This window comes from Molossus molossus, unplaced genomic scaffold (genome assembly GCF_014108415.1).
Source record: "Molossus molossus isolate mMolMol1 unplaced genomic scaffold, mMolMol1.p scaffold_m16_p_12, whole genome shotgun sequence".
NCBI lineage: Eukaryota > Metazoa > Chordata > Mammalia > Chiroptera > Molossidae > Molossus > Molossus molossus.
In genome coordinates, this window is record NW_023425347.1 from 70,476,842 (window position 1) to 70,498,642 (window position 21,801).

The 21,801-nt window shown below is 41.2% G+C and overlaps 1 protein-coding gene across 1 annotated transcript; it reads right to left on the minus strand.

Annotated features, from left to right (window-relative positions):
* Positions 1–12,407: 12,407 nt before the first annotated feature.
* LOC118626099 (cytochrome b-c1 complex subunit 6, mitochondrial) lies at positions 12,408–21,771 on the minus strand. Its single transcript, XM_036255421.1, has 4 exons — positions 21,610–21,771; positions 17,696–17,719; positions 16,574–16,735; positions 12,408–12,634 (listed from the first exon to the last, which is right to left on the minus strand). Exons 1-4 carry the CDS (start codon positions 21,661–21,663, stop codon positions 12,602–12,604), a joined length of 273 nt encoding a protein of 90 aa, XP_036111314.1. The 5' UTR covers positions 21,664–21,771; the 3' UTR covers positions 12,408–12,601.
* Between the last annotated feature and the right edge of the window lie 30 nt (positions 21,772–21,801).

Here is a 21,801-nt window from a genome sequence, read left to right on the forward strand (position 1 = left end):
TCCAATTGGGACGAAAGGGGGTGTGGCTTACGGCTGGCTCCTCCCCGGGCTCTGCTTACCTTTACATCTCAGTGCAAATCCGGATTAGAGGATGCTGAAAAAGAACAAACATTCACGCGGAATGGTGGCCCCGCCTAGATACTTGGAGTACTGGGAGACACTTCGTAAAGGTCCCTACTCCAGTTGGGGGAATCAGGGAGGACTGGGAGCTGTTAGTTGAATACTGAAAGAGTTAGCTAAGCAAAAAGGGGCGGTAAAGACCTTCAAGGCAGAAGTTGCACGGAAAAAGATCCTAAATTAGAGAAAAAAGAACTTAGTAGAGGTGTAGGCAGAGAACGGATTTATTACTTTATTTTTATTAATTTGTTTTTGTTACAGATGTTTCTCATTTTTACTCCATTGACACCCTTCTCCCCTTCCCCCACCTCATCCCCAGCTTTGTTGTCTATGTTCATTGGTCATGCATACATGCATGTAAATTCTGTGGTTTATCTCTTCCCCCCCCTAAGCCCCTCCTCCTTTGAGGCTTGTCAGTCTGTACCCCACCTCTATGTCTCTGGGTTAATTTTGTTTAGCAGCTTATTTAGTTCATTATATTCCACAAATAAGTGAGGTCATGTGATACTTGTCTTTCATGTGATACTTGTCTTTCTCTGCTTAGCTTGTTTTGCTTAGCATAATACTCTCCAAGTCCTTCCATGCCATCTCAAAGGATAAGAGATCTTTCTTTTTTATTTTTTTTATCCTCACTGGAGGACATTTTTCCATTCTTTGTTCAGATAGAGCGGGAGGGAAAGAGAGGAAGAGAGAGAAACATCGATGTGAAAGAGACACATCGAGTGGTCGCCACCCGCACGACCCAACCAGGGCCTGGGACAAACTGCAACCGAGGTACATGCCCTTAGCGGGAACCGAACCCAGGTCTCTCTGGACCACAGGCCAACGCTCCAACCGCTGAGCCAAACCGACTAGGGCGAGATCTTTCTTTCTTACAGCTACATAGTATTCCATTGTGTACATGTATCACGGCTTTTTAACCCACTCATCTACTGATGGACACTTGGGTTGTTTCCAGATCTTAGCTATTGTAAATAGTGCTGCTATGAACAAAGGGGTACGTATGTTCTTTCTGATTGGTGTTTCAGGTTTCTTAGGGTATATTCCTAGAAGTGGGATCACTGAGTCAAATGGCAGTTTAATTTTTAACTTTTTGAGGTAACACCACAGTGTTTTCCACAGTGGCTGTACCAGTCTGCATTCCCACCAGCAGTGTACTAGAGTCCCCTTTTCTCCACACCCTCACCAACACTTGTTTGATGATTTGTTGATGGCGGCCATTCTGACAGGTGTGAGGTGATACCTCATTGTTGTTTTAATTTGCATCTCTCTAATGATTAGTGAGGTTGAGCATTTCTTCATATGTCTCTTGGCCATTTGTATGTCCTTTTTGGAGAGGTGTCTATTTAGGTCCTCTGCCCATTTTTTAATTGGGTTCTTTGTCTTCCTTTTGTTGAGTTGTATGAGCACTCTCTATATTTTGGAAATTAAACCCTTATCTGATGCATCATTGGTGATTACGGTCTCCCATATAGTGGGATCCCTTTCCATTTTGATGATTGTTTCTTTTGCTGTGCAGAAGCTTTTTAGTTTGATGTAGTCCCATGTGTTCATTTTTTCCTTTGTTTCTCTTGCCTTAGGTGTTATATCAGTGAAAATTCTGCTGCGTATGATGTCTGAGATTTTGCCGCCTACATTTTCTTCTAGAATTTTTATAGATTCACGAGTTACATTTAAGTCTTATTAATTTTGAGTTTATTCTCGTGTATGATGTATGTTGGTGTTCTAGTTCATTATTTTGCAAGTAGCTGTCCAATTTTCCCAACACCATTTATTGAAAAGACTGTCTTGACTCCACTGTATGCTCTTGCCACCTTTGTCAAATATTAATTGAGCATATTGTCTTGGGTCAATTTCTGGGTTCTCTGCAGAGATGGAATTATAGTGAAGCTAATAAAAGTGTTAAGTTTCTAGACCTGTCATTTATTTGCACTGTACCTCATATGTTGTATTATTTTTCTTTTTTTATCCTCACCAGAGGACTTTTTTTTTTTTTTTGCATTTATCTTCAGATAGAGCAAGAGGGAGAGAGAAAGAGAAACATCAGCATGAGAGAGACATATCCACTGGTTGCCACCCACACGACCCCAACCAGGCCAGGGACAAACTGCAGCCAAGGTTCGTGGGCCTTGAGGAACCGAACCCAGGACTCTCTGGTCCACTGGCCAAGGCTCTAACCACTGAGAAAACTGGCCAGGGCATGTATTATTTTTCTTAAAGAGGATCTCTGGAATTGTGTAAGCTTTGGCCTACACAAAACTTGACTCCACCATAGAGAAACCGACTGCACCATAGGGAGCCAGTGGAGAGGAGGGGCATGATAAATGTTTTTGAAAGTGATCATCTGACAGTCGATGATGGGGTTAGATAGGAAGATCAGATTAGAGATGATTGTCTGGATTAGTGTTGTGGCAGTGTAGACCATAGATCCCTCTTATAATTAAAAGAGAGAAATTACAGGACTTGCTGATTGATTGGCCCTATATTAAATAGTACATACAACACCACTAGTCAATAGCTGTCCTCTTACCCTGTTTTTATTCTTACCTTATTACCACCTAGTATGTATTTATTTTCATATAGCCTGCAAAGTTATAATTTTCAAAAGGTGCCCTGGCTGGTTTGGCTCAGCGGTTGGAGCATCGGCCCGCAGACCAGAGAGTTCGGGATTTGGTTCCCACTAAGAGCATGTACCTCAGTTGCAGTTTGTCCCCGCCCTGGTTGGGGTTGTATGGGTGGCAGCCGCTCTATGTGTGTCTCTCTCACATCGGTGTTTCTCTCTCTTTCTTCCTCTCTCTCCTGCTCTGTCTGAAGATAAGTGCAAAAAAAAAGTCCTCAGGTGAGGATAAAAACAAAAACAAAAGGTGAAAAACATGCACCCCTATAATAGCCAATATTTGGAAGCACCCCAAGTGTCTATTTGTAGATGAGTAGATTAAAAAGCTGTGATACATTTACACAGTGGAATACTACTCAACAATAAAAAATAAAAAAGAGCCCTGGCCAGTTTGGCTCAGCGGTTAGAGCGTTGCCCTGCGGTCCGGAGAGACCCGGGTTCGGTTCCCGCTAAGGGCGCGTGCTTCGGTTGCAGTTTGTCCCCAGCCCTGGTTGGTCGTGCGGGTGGCAGCCACTCGATGTGTCCCTTTCACGTCGATGTTTCTCTCTCTCTCTCTCTCTCTCTCTCTGTCCCCCTCTCCCTCCCTCCCACTCTATCTGTAAAAAAAAAAAAAAAAAGTAAAAAGAAAGAAAAAAATAAAATAAATAAATAAAAAAAATAAAAAAGAGTCCGGCTGCTCTGGCTCAGTGGTTGAGCATCGACCCATGCACCAAGAGGTTGCCAGTTCGATTCCCAGCCAGGACACATGCCCAGGTTGTGGGCCCGTTCCCCAGTGGGGGGCATGCGGGAGGCGGCCAGTCGATGTTCTCTCATCGATGTCTCTCTCTCTCTCTCTCTCTCCCTCTCACTTCCTCTCTCTCTAAAATCAATAAAGGAAAAAAGAATTTTTAAAAATAAATAAACAAAAAAGAAGAAAATCTTACCCTTTATGACAGCATAGATAGAGGTAGAGAGCATTATGCTAAGTGAAATAAGCCAATCAGAGAAAGACAAGTACCGTATTATTTCACTCATATGTGGAATCTAATGAACAAAATAAATTAACAAACAAAATAAAAACAGACTCATTGATAGAGAAAGACTGACAGCTGTCAAAGGGGAGAGGGGGGTTGCAGGGCTGTGTGAAAAGGGATTAACCTGTTCTCAAAGGCTTACAGAAAATATGGAGTATTAAGACCACAGCAGAAATCTCCTTCTGAAGGGTGCCTCCTTCCCACTCCAAACCTCAGCTTACCCATCTATAAAATGGGGGAACAAATGTTGGACTAGATCAATGATTCTCAAAATTTTTTGTCTCAGTACTCCTTTACACTTTTAAAAATTATTGAGAATTATTGAGCTATCAATATGGACCAAGTTAGAAAATAAAACAAATTTTTTAAATTTCATTAACATTAATAAACCCATTACATGTTGACATAAGTATGTTTATGAAAAATAATTTTATTTTTCTAAAATAAATTTAATCATAAGAGTGGAATTGTTTTTACAGATCTCTTGAAAGTTAATGTCAGGCTTAATAGAAAGCTGGATTCTCATATCTGCTTCTTCAGTTTGTGATGATAGTGGCTTTTATTTGTAACTGTGGATATTGATACTACACTAAAATTTGACAAATGGTAGTTTCCTTAAAGGTTAGTGGCAGTGCCCGGCCAGTGTAGCTCACTGGTTGAGCGTTGACCCATGCACCAAGCAGTCAGGGCACATGACCAGGTTGTGGGCCAAATCCCCAGTGGGAGACATGCAGGAGGAGGCTAGTCGATGTTTCTTTCACTCCCTCTTCATTCCTCTAAATTAATAAAGAAAAAAAATATTTTTTAAAAAGATTAGTGGCAGTGTGGAATCTGAAACCATATCAAAGAACTTTTCATACTCTGTTACATTATAATTCATTGGTCTGTCTGGTACTTTGAACCAATCTTTTGCCAAAGCATGATTTTGTCACACCATACAGTAGTTATTTGGAAATTATTGGTGCATTGAGTTATACAGATCTTCCAAGTGTTTTCACATTCATTGCATATGTTTAAAAACTCACATTTGTTAATATTACTACTGATCTCAAGAGAAATGTCTCTAAATGTTAGGAAGCTTTTAAGCTTATAATGGCCAGTGCAGTTTTTTAAAATCCTAATTTTTGCTTGAAAGCTCAAATTTTATCTTTGGCAACAAATACTGTCAATTATTTTCCTAGAAATAACAGGTTTATTTTGTTCATTAAAAATAAATGCTGCCCTGGCCAGTTTGGCTCAGCGGTTAGAGCGTCCGCCTGCGGTCCAGAGAAATCCGGGTTCGGTTCCCGCTAAGGGCATGTACCTTGGTTACAGTTTGTCCCTGGCCCTGGTTGATCGTGCGGGTGGCAGCCGCTCGATGTGTCCCTTTCACATCGATGTTTCCCTCTCTCTCTCTCTCTCCCCTCCTCTCTCTCCCTCCTACTCTATCTGTACAAAAAATGGAAAAATGTCCTCGGGTGAAGATAAAAAAAAAAAAAAAATGCTATGCACAAGGTCATGTCATTTATAAATTCATTTTTACTTTTCCTCCAAACTGGATGCCTTTCCCACCCCCCCTTGCTTTTTATTATCTTATCCTATTGGTTATGATTTAAAGTAGTGGTAGTATAGACATCCTTGCCTAGTCCCCATTCTTAGGGGAAAAGCATTTGGTACTTCACCATTATATATGTTAACTGTAGTGTTATGTGTGTTTTTTTTTTTGAGGAAGTTTCCTTCTATTCCTACTTTGCTGAGGGTTGTTTTCTTTTTTAATTATAAATGGTTGTTGATTTTCTTCAAATGCTTTTACTGCATCTATTGAGATGATCATATGGTTTTTCTTCTTCATTCTGTTAATATGATAAATTGTACTGAATTTCAAATGATAAACCAACTTTGCATTCCTGTAAAAAAAAAAAACACTAGTTCATGATGTATTATTATTTTTATATATTGTTGTATTCTTGCATCTGTGCTCATGAGGAATATTGGCCTGCAATTTGCTTTCTGTGATGTCTTTGATTTTGATATCAAGGTAATGCTGGCCTCATAAAACTAGTTTGGGAAATGTCCCTTCACTTCTATTCTCTCAAAGAATTTTTATTCAATTGGTATTTCTTCCTTAAATTATTGATAGAATTCAACAGTGAAGTCATCTGAGCCTGGAGTTGGGTGTGTCTCTTTTTTTCTTGGGAATGCAAGGTGAGGAGAGGAAAGGAAGGTTTTTTTCATTATTAATTCAATTTCTTTCCTTGATAATCTAATTTTCAACCAGAGGTGATTTTGCCCCTCAACTAGGGGACATTTGGTAACATCTGAGGATATTTTGGGTTGTTACAACTGAGTGGTATTTCTTGCAGTGGGTAGATACTGCTGAAAACCCTACAGTACACAGGGCAGTTCCCCCACAGAAAGAATTATCCAGATCAAAATGTCAATACTGCTGAAGCTGAGAAACTCTGATATAGGGCTATTTCAATTTCTTTTTAATCTTCACCCCAGGATATGTTTTTATTGACTTTTAGAGAGAGAGTGAAAGAGAGAGAGAAACATTGGTGTGAGAAACATTGATTGGGTGCCTCTTGTATGTGCCCTGACCAGAGATTGACTCTGCAACCTAGCTGTGTGCCCTGATTGGAATCAAACCAGGACCTCTCAGTTCATGGGGCAATGCTCAATCCAACCCACGCCGGCCAGGGGTTAGCTATCTTTATAAATAAGATAAAATATCTATTATATTTACCCATGTATTTACTTTTTCTGGGACTGTTTATTCCTTTGTGTAGATCAAAATATCTTTTCTTTCTTCCCTGACGAACTTCCTTTTATACTTCTTTTTCATGTCTGCTGACAATGAATTCTCAAACCTTTCATTTGTTTAAAACATCTTTATTTTGCTTTAAGGTTATTTTCACTAGAAACAGAATTCTTGGGTCAAAATTTTCCTCTTTATTTATTTATTTATCCTCACCCGAGGCCATTTTTCCATTTTTCCATTTTTGTTCAGATAGAGTGGGAGGGAGAGAGAGGGAGGGAGGGAGAGAGAGGGAGGGAGGGAGAGAGAGAGAGAAACATCGACGTGAAAGGGACACATCGAGTGGCTGCCTCCTGCACAACCCCAACTGGGGTCGGGCACAAACTGCAACCGAGGTACATGCCCTTAATGGGAACCGAACCTGGGTCTCTCTGGACCGTGGGCCCACGCTCTAACCGCTGAACCAAACCGGCCAGGGCTCTTCTTTCAACTCTTTAGTTATTTCTTATGAAAAGTGTGAAGTAATTCCTTGTGCCTCTGTATGTAATACATCTTTTCTCTTTAAGATATTCTTTTTTTTTTTTTTTGGTACGTGCCCCTAGTGGGAACGGAACCCTGGACTTTCTGGTCTGCAGGCCAATGCTCCAACTGCTGAGCCAAACTAGCCAGGGCTAAGATTTTTTTTATCATTGGTTTTCAGCAGTTTGAGGATAAGTGACTTGGTGTGATTTCCTTTGTTTATTCAGTTTGGGGTCTGTTGAGCTTTTGGGAACTGCAAGTTTAGACTTCTCATCAAATTTGGAAATTTTCAACCATTACTGCTTCAAATATTTTTTCTACCCCCTCTGCTTTCCTTCTCTGCCATTTGATATTGTCCCACCTTCTGCTTTTTCCTTGTTCACTTATTTTTAGTGCTTTTTTTTTCTCTTGTTTTCAGTTTATATAGTTTCTATTCATACGTCTTCCAGAACATTCCAGTACACTGATTTTTTCTTCTTCTTCAGTATCTAATTCTTTGTTAATCTTGTCCAATGAATTTATTGCAGACATTTTTTTTTAATCCTCACCCGAGGAGATATATATATATATATTTATTTATTTATTTATTTTTTTACTGATTTTTAGATAGAGTGGGAGGGAGGAAGGGAAAGAGAGAAAAAAAAAATCAATGTGAGAGACACATTGATTGGTTGCCTTCTGCAAAACCTCGATTGGGCTAGGGATGTAACCTGCAACCAAGGAATGTGCCCTTGGCCGGTAATTGAACCTTGGACTCTTAGGTCTGCTGGCCGATACTCTAACCTCTGAGACAAACTGGCCAAGGCATATTTTTATTTTTTTAAATCTTCACTTGAGGATGTTTATTGATTTTGAGAGAGAGGAAGGGAGAGAGAGAGACATCAATTGGTTGCCTCTGGTACATGCCCCGACTGGGGATCAAACTTACAACCTAGGTACCTTTTGGTTTACCGGATAACACTCCAACCAGCTGAGCCACCCAGCCAGGGCAGATACTGTTTTTTGTTTTTGTTTTTTTCAGATATTCTTAGGATCCAGAAATTCTATTTGATTCATTTTTGTATTTTCGCCATTCTCATTGTTATTGATTTCCATTAAATCCTTCAGCATATTTATAATAGCAATTTCAAAGTCCTTGTCTACTATTTTACCATCTCTGTCATTCTGGGTCTGTTTTTATTGATTGTTTTTCTCCCGGTCACATTTACCTGCTTCTTTGCATGTCTAGCAATTTTTTTATTGAATGCTTAGTACTGTGAAATTTACATTGTTGAATGCTGGAATTTGTCTTCTTTTAAAATGTCTTGAACTTTGTTCTGGCAGGCAGTCAGGTTTTTGTGTGAATCAGCTTGATCCTTTCATGGCTCCTTTTTAAGACTTGTAAGTAGCCTCTCTCTAGGGCTAGTTTTAGCCCTACACTGAGGTGTCCCCTTCTGGAATTCAAGTTCACTGTTCCAGGTGTTCAAAAAATTCAACAAGCCCTGGCCAGTTTGGCTCAGCGGTTGGAGCATCAGCCTGCAGTCCAGAGAGACCTGGGTTCGGTTCCCGCTAAGGGCACGTACCTCGGTTGCAGCTTGTCCCTGGCCCTGGTGGGTCGTGCAGGTGGCAGCCACTCGATGTGTCCCTTTCACATCAATGTTTCTCTCTCTCTTCCTCTCTCTTCTTCCCACTCTGTCTGAACAAAAAAATGGAAAAATGTCCTCGGGTGAGGATAAAAAAAAAAATTCAACAGGAACTCCCCACATTAACTGGTCAAAACTCAAACATCTCCCAGCCATCTGTTAACTTTGAGAATTACTCCATTTACAGTTACCCAAGAGTTCTTTGCCTGGCTACATTGAGTTTCACCCTATTCATTTGCAGCTTAGTACTCAGCAACAAACTCAAGCATCCTCTAAGCAGAATTCTGGAGCTCTTTCTCTGGGTAATTCCCTCCTGTCTATGATAAAACTAGTAACATTTTACTAACTATTCACTAAAATCTGAGTAATTAATTTAGTGAAGTTTACTGTAAAATGTCAGCTTTGCTCGGTTTGAAAATTAAATAAGATGTTTGAAAATCATCAGATTACATACAACAAATATAATGCCACCATTTGTAAAGGTATTTGTGAGATTATACAATACCACGAAAAGGGTTCTAAGTCAGAAATGGCTGGGAAATGCTGGCCATCCCTCTAGCTAGGACAATAGGTTGAAAGAACATCTAAGTTCAAGTGGCTCTTTGCCGTTTTTGCAAACATAAATCCTTCAGATTCTCAGCTCCACTGCCATATGTTCATCTGTGAAGCTTTCCTCAGTCTTGCCATCTCTACTGAATCAGTCTGCTGATTACTTCTGAAGCATAAGGCACTCATTTTGGCACAGCTCACTTTCTGTCTCTACGCATGTTTGCATATAGATTTTTCTCATGTGCAACCAGTGGTTGCAAACTAGTGAGCCAAAGCCAGTCCACAGATGTGTTTTATTTGGCCTAAAGATTTCAAAGAGCTATTTGTTCACATTTAAAATATAGATTTCACATAAAACTTGGATTTCTGGATCCTTGACAAGTGATCAAGCAACACTGGATACGCATTCTTATAGTAATAGCTTACAGCAGAAGCAGTTTTCCAGTGCCTACTGGGCCTGCTTCCCTCAGTTACCCCTCAGGTGGTTGAGTTTGCAACTGCTAGACCTATGCTAATATGGTAACCACTAGCCACATATGGCTATTTGAATATAAATTAATTCAAATTTGAATTCATTATAATGAAATAACACTTAAAACTCAGTACCAGTCACATTAGCCACATTTCAGGTGCTCAAAAGCCACATATGACTAGTGGCTAGCATATTGGACAATGCACAATAAAATTTTGCCATTTCTGCAGAATATTCTGTTGGATAGTGCTTACCTAGCCTGTCTCTGTTCTACACATTTGAGACTTACTGGGATTTTTGGTTTTTAATAATTTCAAACTTTAACATTGATATATCACTGCCATCAAATATTTAAGTTTACCAGTTGTCCCAATAACACCCTAAATAACAAAAGGGTCCAGTTTAGAATCACGTGTTGCATTCAGTTGTCTCATCTCTTGTCTATTTGTTTTTTTTTTTTTATCCTCACCCGAGGATATTTTTCCATTTTTTGTACAGATAGAGTGGGAGGGAGAGAGAGGGAGACAGAGAAACATCGACGTGAAGGGACACATCGAGTGGCTGCCACCCGCACGACCAACCAGGGCTGGGGACAAACTGCAACCGAAGTACGTGCCCTTAGCGGGAACCGAACCCGGGTCTCTCCGGACCGCAGGCCGACACTCTAACCGCTGAGCCAAACTGGCCAGGGCTCATCTCTTGTCTATTTGGGACAGTTCGTCAGTCTTTCCTTGACTTTTACAACCTTGACATAGTGAGGGTTATGCTATACAATGTCTAATTTTATAGAATGCCCCTCAATTATTTATTGTTTTTATTTTTTATTTTTGTTTTAAAGGGAGTAGAGAGGAAGAGGAGAGATGCTGAAAGGAAGGGGACTCGAAGGGTTGGGAGGAGAGAGGTGAAGGGTGAGGAGGAAGAGGAGGGGGCAGAGGTGTGAAAGAGAGAATGCCTCTCAATTTATCTGGTTAGTTTCAGCTTACCGGTTTTTTGTTTTTTTTTTTGCAGGAATTAGTGATGCATTTTTTTATTGCTGCCAATAGGTGGCAGTTATTTGTCCCGTTATTGGTGATGACAGCTTTAACCCGTTACTGCCTGCCAAGCTTCTCCAGTGTACTTTTTCCTTTTGTAATTAGTATGTATCCCTTTCCTCACCAAACTTCCAGCTGATTCACTTATTTATATTAGTACGAATTCATATTTTATTCAATGGACTATAATCTAATGCTGTCATTATATATATATATATATATATATATATATATATACATATATATATATATTTTTTAAATCTTCTCCTAAGAATATGTTTATAGATTTTAGAGAGAGGGGAGCGAGGGAAAGAGAGTAAAACAAACATCAGTTAGTTGCCTCTCGTACACAACCCGATCAGGGATAGAACCCAAAACCTTTTGGTGTACGGAACAATGCTCAACTAACTGAGCCACCCGGCCAGGGCTGTCATCACATATTTTGATTCTCAAATTGTCCTAGATTTAACTAGTGGTTTTTTGCACTTTTGACACGTTCCTATTGTTCTTTAAGTACTTCCTTCTTTCTGGAACAACAAAATGTTCCAGGCTTCTCTTGCATTTTCCCTGCCTAGCCCTAGAATTACCCATTCCTCCAAGGAGCCCTGGTTCCTTTTATTGGAAAATGAGGCCCTCTTTGTGGGCTGAGCTAGGGAATATACACACTCCCTACATATACACATACTGGCATCTATTTACTTACATTGAAATCTATTTACTTTATACCTATACTTTAATACTGCAGGGTTCATTTTATTTTTTCCTTTTCCATATTTGTAACTTCATTCTCTGCTAGCTCCCATTATCTTCAATATACTTTTTTATTTTACTTTTTAATACTCACCTGAGGGTATTTTTCCATTTATCTTCAGATAGAGTGGGAGGTAGAGAGGGAGAAACACTGATGTGAGAGAGACACTTCAATTAGTTGCCTCCCGCATGACCCAGACCAGGGTCAGGGACCAACTCGCAACCTAGGTCCGTGCCCTTTACAGGAATCAAACCTGTGACTCCTTGGTCCGCAGACCAACACTCTAACTGCTAAGCCAAACCAGCCAGGCTCAATATATATATTTATTTATTGGATCAATCCCACCTGCATGGCATGTAACCAATCTCTCATTGTCAGTACTACCTACCAGGTGCCCTTATCTCTTCCTGTTTGGACTCTAGTACCCGTTCCTCCACATACCTATACCCTCCTCACTCCTTATATAAAAAAAGATATATTTTAAAGAAAAGCAACTTTGTTGGACACCAAGACCAAAAACTGTCAAAAGACACTTTTGAGACAAGCTTTCATATGAAGTGGGTATTTAATAATGATATTAATCAATTATTGTTCATTTTAAATGTGATAATGGCATCAAGGTAAATAAAAAATAAAAGTCTTTATCATTAAAGAGAAACATGCTAGGTGAGATGGGTATAAAAGGGTTGATTATTATGCTATCCTTATGTTTAAAATTTTCAAATAGCCCTAGCCGGTTTGGCTCAGCGGTTAGAGCATCGGCCTGTGGTCCCGAGATTCCCAGGTTCAGTTCCCCCTAAGGGCACGTACCTCGGTTGCAGTTTGTCCCCGGCACTGGTTAGGTCGTGTGGGTGGCAGCCACTCGATGTGTCCCTTTCACATCGATGTTTCTCTCTCTCTCCTTCCCTCCCTTCCTCCTACTCTCTCTAAAGAAATAAAATAAAATAAAATTTTCAAATAAAAAAAATTCTAATTAAAATAAAGGTCTGCAGATCACTGGATTTTATTAAGACAGAATCACTGCTAATTACAGAGAAGCTACCTGCCAAACCAAAATCCATGAGATGTTCACATGAGCTTAGTTACACAAATAAGAAACAAATGGCATGTTCAAAACCATGAGTAAATATCCTCTTGCCCAGATGATGTCCAAGGATGAATAAGTCTGCACATTTATTTCAAGCTGTTAAAGAGTTTGTGGGCCACCTAGATGGAGGGGAAAAAAGTCATTAATTAGCAGCTTTAATGTCATGGATTACAAGGTTCTTCCTGACCTGGAACAGTACTGCCCCTTCTCTCACCACTCCCCTTCTCACACACTCCCACCTCCTCTGAGCTATAGTGAATGCCCCTCAGTTACCTGAATCTCCCTTCTACCTAGAACTCTCTTCTCCAGTTTTTTCATCTTTTCCTTTAGAACTTAAAAATCTCCAAACAAGCCCTATCCCCACACAAATCTGTCCCTCTTCTGTCTTCTCCACAAAAACACAGGCCTCCTATATCACAGTGCTTATTAATTCCACAAATATTTATACATGTAAATGCCAGGTACTGTTCTAGGTGCTGAGTGAGTTACAGTAATAAACTTAACAATATCTGTCTCTTACGGAACTTAGAGAATAACAGAGAAATATAATATACACACAAGGTTAATTCTGAAAGTGATAAATACTGAGGGAAATAAAATGGGCAGGGGGACATGGCAGCTTTATTTTTTTTTTATCCTCACCTGAGGACATTTTTCCATTTTTTGTTCAGATAGAGTGGGAGGGAGAGAGAGGAAGAGAGAGAGAAACATTGACGTGAAAGGGACACAGAGTGCCACCCGCACAACCTAACCAGGGCTGGGGACAAATTGCAACCGAGGTACGTGCCCTTAGTGGGAACCGAACCTGGGTCTCTCTGGACCGCAGGCCAATGCTCTAACCGCTGAGCCAAACTGGCCAGGGCCATAGCAGCCTTAAACATGGGGTTCAGTGAAGGCCATCCTAACACAGGTACACCCAAGAGACTTAGCAATTTACTAATGTTCTCGGGCTCATAATGAAGAGACAGACCAGGCTGTCTCACTCCCAGATTTTAACCTAGTGCTTTGCTCATAAAAATATTTTAAAAACACAAAATTTACAATTTTAAACCATACATTTCTATGGCACTGAGTATACCCATAACTGTCCTGCAATTATTAATCTCCATTTTTTCACCTTTGTAAACTAAAACTCTATACCCATTAAGTAAGAATTTCCGCCTGGCTAGTATGGCTCACTGGGTGAGTGTCGATCCATGCACCAAGAGGTTGCCGGTTCGATTCCCGATCTGGGCAAATGCCCAGGTTGTGGGCCAAATTCTCAGTGGGGGATGTGCGGGAAGCAGTCAATCGATGTTTCTATCTTTCTCTCCCTCTCCTTTCCTCTCTCTAAAAATCAATAAACAAACAAAAAAATATATATATATATATAAAAAAAGAATTTCCCATTTCCCCCTCCCCTCAGCTCTTGGCAACCACCGTTCTACTTTCTGTCTCTATGAATTTGACTACTTTAAGGTATTTCATATAAATGAAATAACATTTATCCTTTTGTGATCAGTTTATTTCACTTAGTATGCCTTCAAGTTTCATCCATGTTGTAGCAGGTGTCAGTTTCCTTCCTCATTAAGGCTGAATATCTGTGTGTGTATGCATTATATATACACATAAAACATTTTGTTTATCCATACATCTATTAACGGACACTCAGGCTGCACCCCTTTTTGGCTATTGTCAATGTTATGAAAATGCATGTATAAATATCTTTTTCAAGTCCTTGAATAGTCTCAATTCTTTTGAGTATATAATCAGAATGGAACTACCAGATCAATATGGTAATTCTATGTTTAAAGTTTTCGGTAAAGTGCTTGATTTCTTTTTATTTTTTAGAGACAGAGAAACTGATTTGTTGTTCCACTTATTTACACATTCATTGGCTGATTCTTTTTAAAAGAGAAATAGAAACTTTTTAGAGAGAGAAATAGAAACACCAACGTGAGAAACAACAAACGGCTGCCTCCTGCACACCCCCTACTGGGGATCAAATCTGCAACCTGGGCATGTGCCCTGACCAGGAATCAAATCAGGACCTCTCAGTCCATGGGACAATGCTCAATCCACTGAGCCACTCTGGCTGGGCTCATTGGCTGATTCTTGTATGTGCCCTGATCAGGGATTGAACCTGCAACCTTGGCATATAAGGATGATGCTCTGACCAACTGAGCTACCTGGCTTGGGCCTTGATTTCTTTTTATTGCCAAATATTTCATTATATGGATATATTAGTTCATGGACATTTATGTTGTTTCCACTTTTTGGCTATTAATAATGCTTCAGCCCTGGCCGGTTTGGCTCAGCGGTTAGAGCATTGGCCTGCGGTCCAGAGAGACCGTGGTTAGGTTCCTGCTAAGGGCACGTGCCTCGGTTGCAGTTTGTCCCTGGCCCTGGTTGGTCATGCGGGTGGCAGCCACTCGATGTGTCCCTTTCACGTCAATGTTTCTCTCTCTCTTTCTTCCTCTCTCTCCCTCCCACTTTATCTGAACAAAAAATGGAAAAAAAATATCCTCGGGTGAGGATTAAAAAATAAAATAAAATAATGCTTCGCCTTGGCTGGTGTTGCTCAGTTGGTTGGGCATCGTCCTGTGCATGGAAAGGTTGCTGGTTCGATGTCCAGTCAGGGCACATGCCCAGGTTTCGGGCTTGCCCCTGGTTGGGGGAGTGCAGAGGCAGCCAATCGATGTTTCTCTCTCTCTCCCTTCTTCTCTAACAAAAATTTTAAAATCTTAAAAAAAAAGAAGGCTTCTATGAATATCTTTGTACAAGTTTTTTTTAATCCTCATCCGAGGATATTTTTCTATTTATCTTCACATAGAGTAGGAGGGAGAAACATCAATATAAGAAGGACACATCAACTGGTTGCCTCCCGCACAACCCCAACCATGACCGGGGACCAACCCCAACTAAGGCACATGCCCTTGACCAGAACTGAACCCACAACTCATTGGTCCACGGGCTGACGCTCTACCACTGAGCCAAACTGGCCAGGGCTGTACAAGTTTTTATGTAGACATATGTTATCATTTCTCTTAGGCATATACCTAAGGGTAGAATTACTGGGTCATATAGTAACTCTATGTTTAACCTTTTGAAGAACGCCAGACTGTTTTCCAAATGCTGTACCAATTTACATTCCCGTCAGCAGTGTATGAGGTTTCCGATTTCCCCACAGTGGCCAACACTTGTTACCTATTTTTTTTTATTGGAGCCAATCTAGTGGATGTGAAGTGGTAACTCACTGTGGTTTTGATCTGCATTTCCCTGATAGCTAATGGTGTTGAACATTTTTTCATATGCTCATTAGCCATCAAATCAATTTAAACATAAGCAACCAGTCCGGCTGATATGGCTCAGAGGTTGAGCATCGACCCATGCACCAGGAGGTCGCCAGTTCAATTCCTGGTCAGGACACATGCCCAGGTTGTGGGCCTGATCCCCAGTGGAGGACATGCAGGAGGTGGCCAATCGATGTTCTCTCTCATCGATGTTTCTATCTCTCTCTCTCCCTCTCCTTTCCTCTCTCTCTAAAATCACTAAAGAAAAAAAATTTTTTTTTTAAATAAGAGTTAAACGTAAGCAACCATATCAAATTCTGTCTACCCTATAATTTAAAATACCTTACTAAGGGGGCGGGAATGGGGAGGAGGGTGTCAATGGTGGAAAAAAGGACAGACATTTATAATACTTTCAACAATAAAGATAAATTTAAACAAAAAATAAAATAAAATAAAATGTCTTACTATTATATGTAAGAGAGCCTAACACATAAGTTATTTTAAAGAACAGCCTGTTACCTAAAAGTACAAAATCCAAGCTTCTCCACTGTTTAGCAGTACAAGTTGGGTTATCATATTTCTTCTCTGAGCTTGTTTCTAATGTGTAAAGTGGGGATGATACCTGCCTCCAGTGAAGGTATTAGATTTAGGAATTCTTATAAAGTGCTCAGTACTGCACCTGACATATATTGAGCCACAATAAATGCTAGAATGGAAAAGTGGTCAGAACCAAGTCTTCCCTGGCCAATGTAAGCTTTCACCCTTCCTGAGTTTAGGCTGACTTACACAGTGGTCCCTTGCATGCAAGAAGTCAAAGAGCTCCTCTGTGCAATCCTCCTCTGTGTTTGACCTGGAGGACACACGCTCATCACAGAGCTGTAGCCGCTCCCGAGCCTTTACACATTTCTCCAACTGCTCGCACTGCTCTCTCACTGTTGTTAGGGGATCCTGATGGAGAAACAAACAAAAATAAAATAAAATGGAGGTTTCAGGAGGTGATCCACAAACTATATGCCTTAATTAATACAACTACCAAACCAAGATGCTGCCTCTGAATTACCGTGCAGAAGGCCAGCTGGCAGAGCCACACTGCCGCCAGAAATGGCAGAATGGGGTCTCCCATTCAATTCTGATGCTAAGTAGTAGGGAAAAGTTTCACATTTCTGCCTTCCAAGGTTGCCAGTATGCACTGAAAGCCTCAGTCCTATCTGAAAAACAAGGTGGTAAAGGAAACCTGGCCAAACTTGAGGTATATCTATAGGAGGCCTTACTTGTTAACACGGCATTTTGGGACATGTAATATCTGTGAATTTCCGTTCCCCTCACCTGAAGCAAGGCCTATGCACCCCAGCTGCCCAGCTAGAAAGGTAATGTTAACATAGAGAAGGACCATGCAAGAACAGTGCCTTCCAGGATTCTTTATTAAGCCACCAATAGCAGATGTCTGAGTGTCAGACCCTCAAGATGCTACTCTGCTCCCTGACACACTGGAGAAGCACCAAACCCAGAAAAGACCCAACTTCCCAGGCCCACACCCCCAAACACTCCACTGCACAGGAAGGAAGTATTAAAGGCCTTTTCGCCCAGCTGGTGTGGTTCAGTGGATTGAGCATCATCCCATGGACTGAGAGGTCCAAGTCAGGGCACATGCCTAGGTTGCTGGCTCGATCCCCAATAGGGAACCTGCAGGAGGCAGCCAGTCGATGTATCGCTCTCACATCGATGTCTCTATCTATCCCTCCCTCTCTCTTAAAAAAACAATCACTAAAAACATTTTTAAAAAAGGCCTTTTTCACTCCCATTCTCTCCAAGGTGTCAAATATAAAGACTCCTCAAAATGGCTCCAGAGTTTCATGAAGTTCAAACTTCCTTTTACTGTGATGGTCCCAAACCTGAGACAGCTCTTACCACTAACTCCTCTTCCTCTTCCTCCTACAAAAGGAAAACAAAATGGATATCAGCAGCAATTTTATGACATATGTATTCTCAATCATAGTGATCTTGTAATTATTATTATCATTATTATTATTTTTTATCCTTACCCGAGGACATTTTTCCATTTTTTGTGGGATGGGGAGAGAGAAACATCAACATGAAAGGGATACATCGAGTGTCCTACACGACCCAACCAGGGCCAGGGACAAACTGCAACCGAGGTACATGCCCTTAGCGGGAACTGAATGCGGGTCTCTCTGGACCGCAGGCCGACGCTCTAACTGCTGAGCCAAACCAGGGCTGATCTTGTAATTATTGATGACAGACATTACATTAATGTTTTAAATTTCTGTATTTTATGATGCTTTGACATTTTAGGGGCCCTGCCAATCCTAGAGAGACTGCCCCTCCCAGGGCTGACTAATTTCTAGAGATAAACAACTTGCCTGGGGGTACACCTCTCATATGCAAAACAACAATCCAAATCCCTTACCAACAACCACTTTATCCAACTCTCTTACCTAAACCAATTATTGCCCCTGCCCTAATCACCCCGGGGCCAAGAATCAAACAACTGGTGACCACCCCTGTAGCCCAGAGTTCACTGAAGTGATTCAAATGATCCAATCCTAAACTTGCTAAAGCTTGCTTATCCTGCTTCACCCATTCCTTCCCCTAGAACCCAAGGCTCTGGTTTCCCTGGTTCCTTCTGCTCCTGAATGGTCCAGGCACTTCTCTATGTGGCCCTAGGTGGTATGGCCTTATTACTATAAGTAAGAACTATTAGTTATAGTTATTTTGGGAACTATAAGTAATAAACTCTTATTTCGAAAACAGTTGCCTCGCCCTGGCCGGTTTGGCTCAGCGGTTAGAGCGTCAACCTGCGGTCCAGAGAGACTAGGGTTCGGTTCCCACTAAGGGCGCGTGCCTTGGTTGCAGTTTGTCCCTGGCCCTGGTTGGTCGTGTGGGTGGCAGCCACTCGATGTGTCCCTTTCGCATCGATGTTTCTCTCTCTCTCTCTTCCTCTCTCTCCCTCCCACTGAACAAAAAATGGAAAAATGTCCTTGGGTAAGGGTCAAAACAAAACAAAAAAACAGTTGTCTCAATGTCTGTAACCTTACCATACCTGGTTAAAACAAATCCTGGGTACATTTCAACGAGGACATATTATCTCACTCTTTCATTAGCCACAACCTAAAGCATGCACAACACTATAGTTTATAAAGCAATTTCATATCTATAATGATTTTATTAATCACAACAACCCTAAGGGACTACCAGTTGAGAGATATCACTAATTAGACATTTTCTGATATAGATTCAAGCTGACAGATGTTCATATGGAACTTATATGACTTTAAAAAGTATTTTGTTCTAAATTCTGGTGAGTCCTACTATTACCAGAAATAGCTAAATTTAGTCCTTACATCCAAGTTAGGAGGAAAACTAACATTTTTTTCTAATTTCTGAACTTGAATTGGTAATTTGAAAATGGCCAAACCTAAACTCTTCTTTAGTCACAGCCTAACTAAAGATGGGTACAGCCACTCCTTTTTGGCTTGCCTAACTCCCAGGACTCAAAGTAAACCTTCAATATAAGATGTCTACAAGTCTCCATTCACAAGCTTGGAAACACCAGGCCCTTTCTATTTCTAATTCTGGTGCACAATCTCAAACTTAGTTTCCTTTCTTCCAAGGGGAACAGTGTAAAAAAAAAATCCCTGTGGGAGCATCAGCACAGGCCTAAATCTGGGTCATAGCTGAGTCTATCTGAGGAGTATTTTAATCAGTTATGCACATGTCCACATTTAGGAGAAGGGAAAGAAAAGGTATAGAGGGAAATAAAAGAACTAGCTCAGGATCCCTCATTGTTTTCAAAATTCCAACACAATCTGGTTCATTTTCTACCATGCCCTTCAGGGAAGGGACCAAAGCACTTGAAAGCAGGGAAGAGTAGGACAAGTTCAATTGTAACCCAGGCTATTTATTCCCACAATTGGCAAAGGTCTATTCTAAACATAAAGGTGTTAAGATGTAAAATTCTAGTTTTTCATTAAATAAGGTTTCTTAACCTTGTTCTTAAAAAAAAAACATACTAAAAAAGTTGTCCAAAGAAACAAATCACATTCTGCCTGAGTTAGAAACCAGAAATTAGTTATCCTAGAAGACCTTTATATCACTTCCCTATTAGCAACGCTACTATATTAATCGTTTTGTGGGAAAAAATCCAAATACAAGTCTGATTATGGATTACTTCATGCAAAATTTCCAGCCAATAAGAAAAACCAACATCACACTAAAAAGATTTAATCTCCAAGAAGTACGGGTTCGCCCGGCTGGTGTGGCTCAGTGGTTGAGCATCCACCCATGCACCAAGAGGTCGCTGGTTCAATTCCAGGTCAGGGCACATGCCCAGGTTGTGAGTCAAATTCCTAGTGGGGGGCATGCAGGAGGTGGCCAATCAATGTTCTCTCTCATCGATGTTTCTATCTCTCTCCCTCTCCCTTCCTCTCTCTCTCTGTAAAATTCATAAAGAAAAAAAAAAAAAAAAGGAAGTATGGGTTCTTCATAAAAGACCTCCATTTTCTTAATTTTAAAATTGACTACTTATTTACTTTCTTTTTCTCATCTACCTCTGTGGTGAGTGAGCCCTACTGAAGTTTCTGGTATACTCCCTGAACTTCCTAAGGCTAGCTCCATGTTTTTCTGGTCTTTCTGAAAATAATGAAGCTAGGAAAAATTAAGGGATAAACTAGTTTCCAACTACTCTGAACCCATAAGTGCAAAATTGCTGCCCCAAAGTGACAGAGAACAGATAGGAAATGTGATTGGAAGCAACAGCTAGCCGGCTTCTGGAAAGCTGTACAGCCTCGTGGCTAAGTTTTAGCTCTGGAACCGTGCTGCTTGGTGCAGGTCCTGGCTCCATGATTTATTAGTTGTGTGTCCTTAAACAAGATATTTAACCTCTCTAGCTTGTTTCACCTGTAAAATGGTAATACTAACACCTAATACCTCATGGGACGATTGTGTGGTTTAAACGAATTAGCACATATAAAGCACTTGAAATAGAAAGCAGTCAATAAATAAAAAATTATTATATCGGCATTCTTACCCTGGAAAAGAGCTCCCTCTTTCACCACAGTATTATACTGCACATCCCAACACCGTCCCCAAGGAAAGCTACCACCCCCCAACCCCCACAAAGAAAAAAAACCCCACTTCTTTCACACAAAGTAGTCTAAGGCCGAATCTCCAGAACCTCCATAGCTGTGGCAGGAATTCCTGACCTAAGCTGGGGTCAGGGCTAGGGTTGGTCGCTTGCTCCCCAAACCTGTCAAATCAGGGACACCTAATTGACTGAAAATACACTATTTTTACAAAAGTAGTCAACACTGCCCTGGCCGGTTTGGCTCAGCGGTTAGAGCGTCAGCCTGCGGTCCACAGAGACCCGGGTTTGGTTCCCGCTAAGGGCATGTACCTTGGCTGCAGTTTGTCCCCGGCCCTGGTTGGGTCGTGTGGGTGGCGGCCACTCGATGTGTCCCTTTCACATGGATGTTTCTCTCTCTTCCTCTCTCTCCTTCCCGCCCTATCTGAGTAAAAAATGGAAAAATGTCCTCGGGTGAGGACAAAAGTCGTCGACACAGCATTTTCGCTCTCGTTAAACCTTCATCATATTCATAGCATGGGGAGGTCGAGGCCCAGAGAAAGACTAGTCATCTACTTGCCCCAGGCCACTCACGAATTCTGGGGAAGGAAGGGTCAAGGGAAACAGTTTTCCCGACGCTGAAAACTCTGGTGGTGGGGGGGTGCGGAATTCAGGACCGAGCGGGCTGCGGGCGTTTTTGGCGGGCTAGGTCCTGATCCTCCAGTCGATCACTTTGCCTTACCTCCTTGGGATCTCCGGACCCGGTCAGCATCTTTCGCTCGTCCTCCAGCCCCATGTCCAGCTACGGATCTGGATTCAACACAAACAGCAACAGCGGCACCTATTTCACTTCAGAATCAAGAAGGACTTGTAAGGGTCACTCGGCGGATATCCGGCGATCTGGCCGGAAGTGCGGCAGACTCGTCGTAGTCGC

What these genes read in the sequence shown, in the direction of transcription:
- LOC118626099 (XM_036255421.1), bottom strand. Translation starts at nt 21,663, where the DNA reads ATGGGGCTGGAGGACGAGCGAAAGATGCTGACCGGGTCCGGAGATCCC. An exon ending in AAGAGGAAGAGGAGTTAGTG is followed by an intron (nt 16,736 to 17,695) that starts GTAAGAGCTGTC and finishes TTTCTCCATCAG; the next exon opens with GATCCCCTAACAACAGTGAG. An exon ending in TGCATGCAAGGGACCACTGT is followed by an intron (nt 12,635 to 16,573) that starts GTAAGTCAGCCT and finishes CCCTCCATCTAG; the next exon opens with GTGGCCCACAAACTCTTTAA.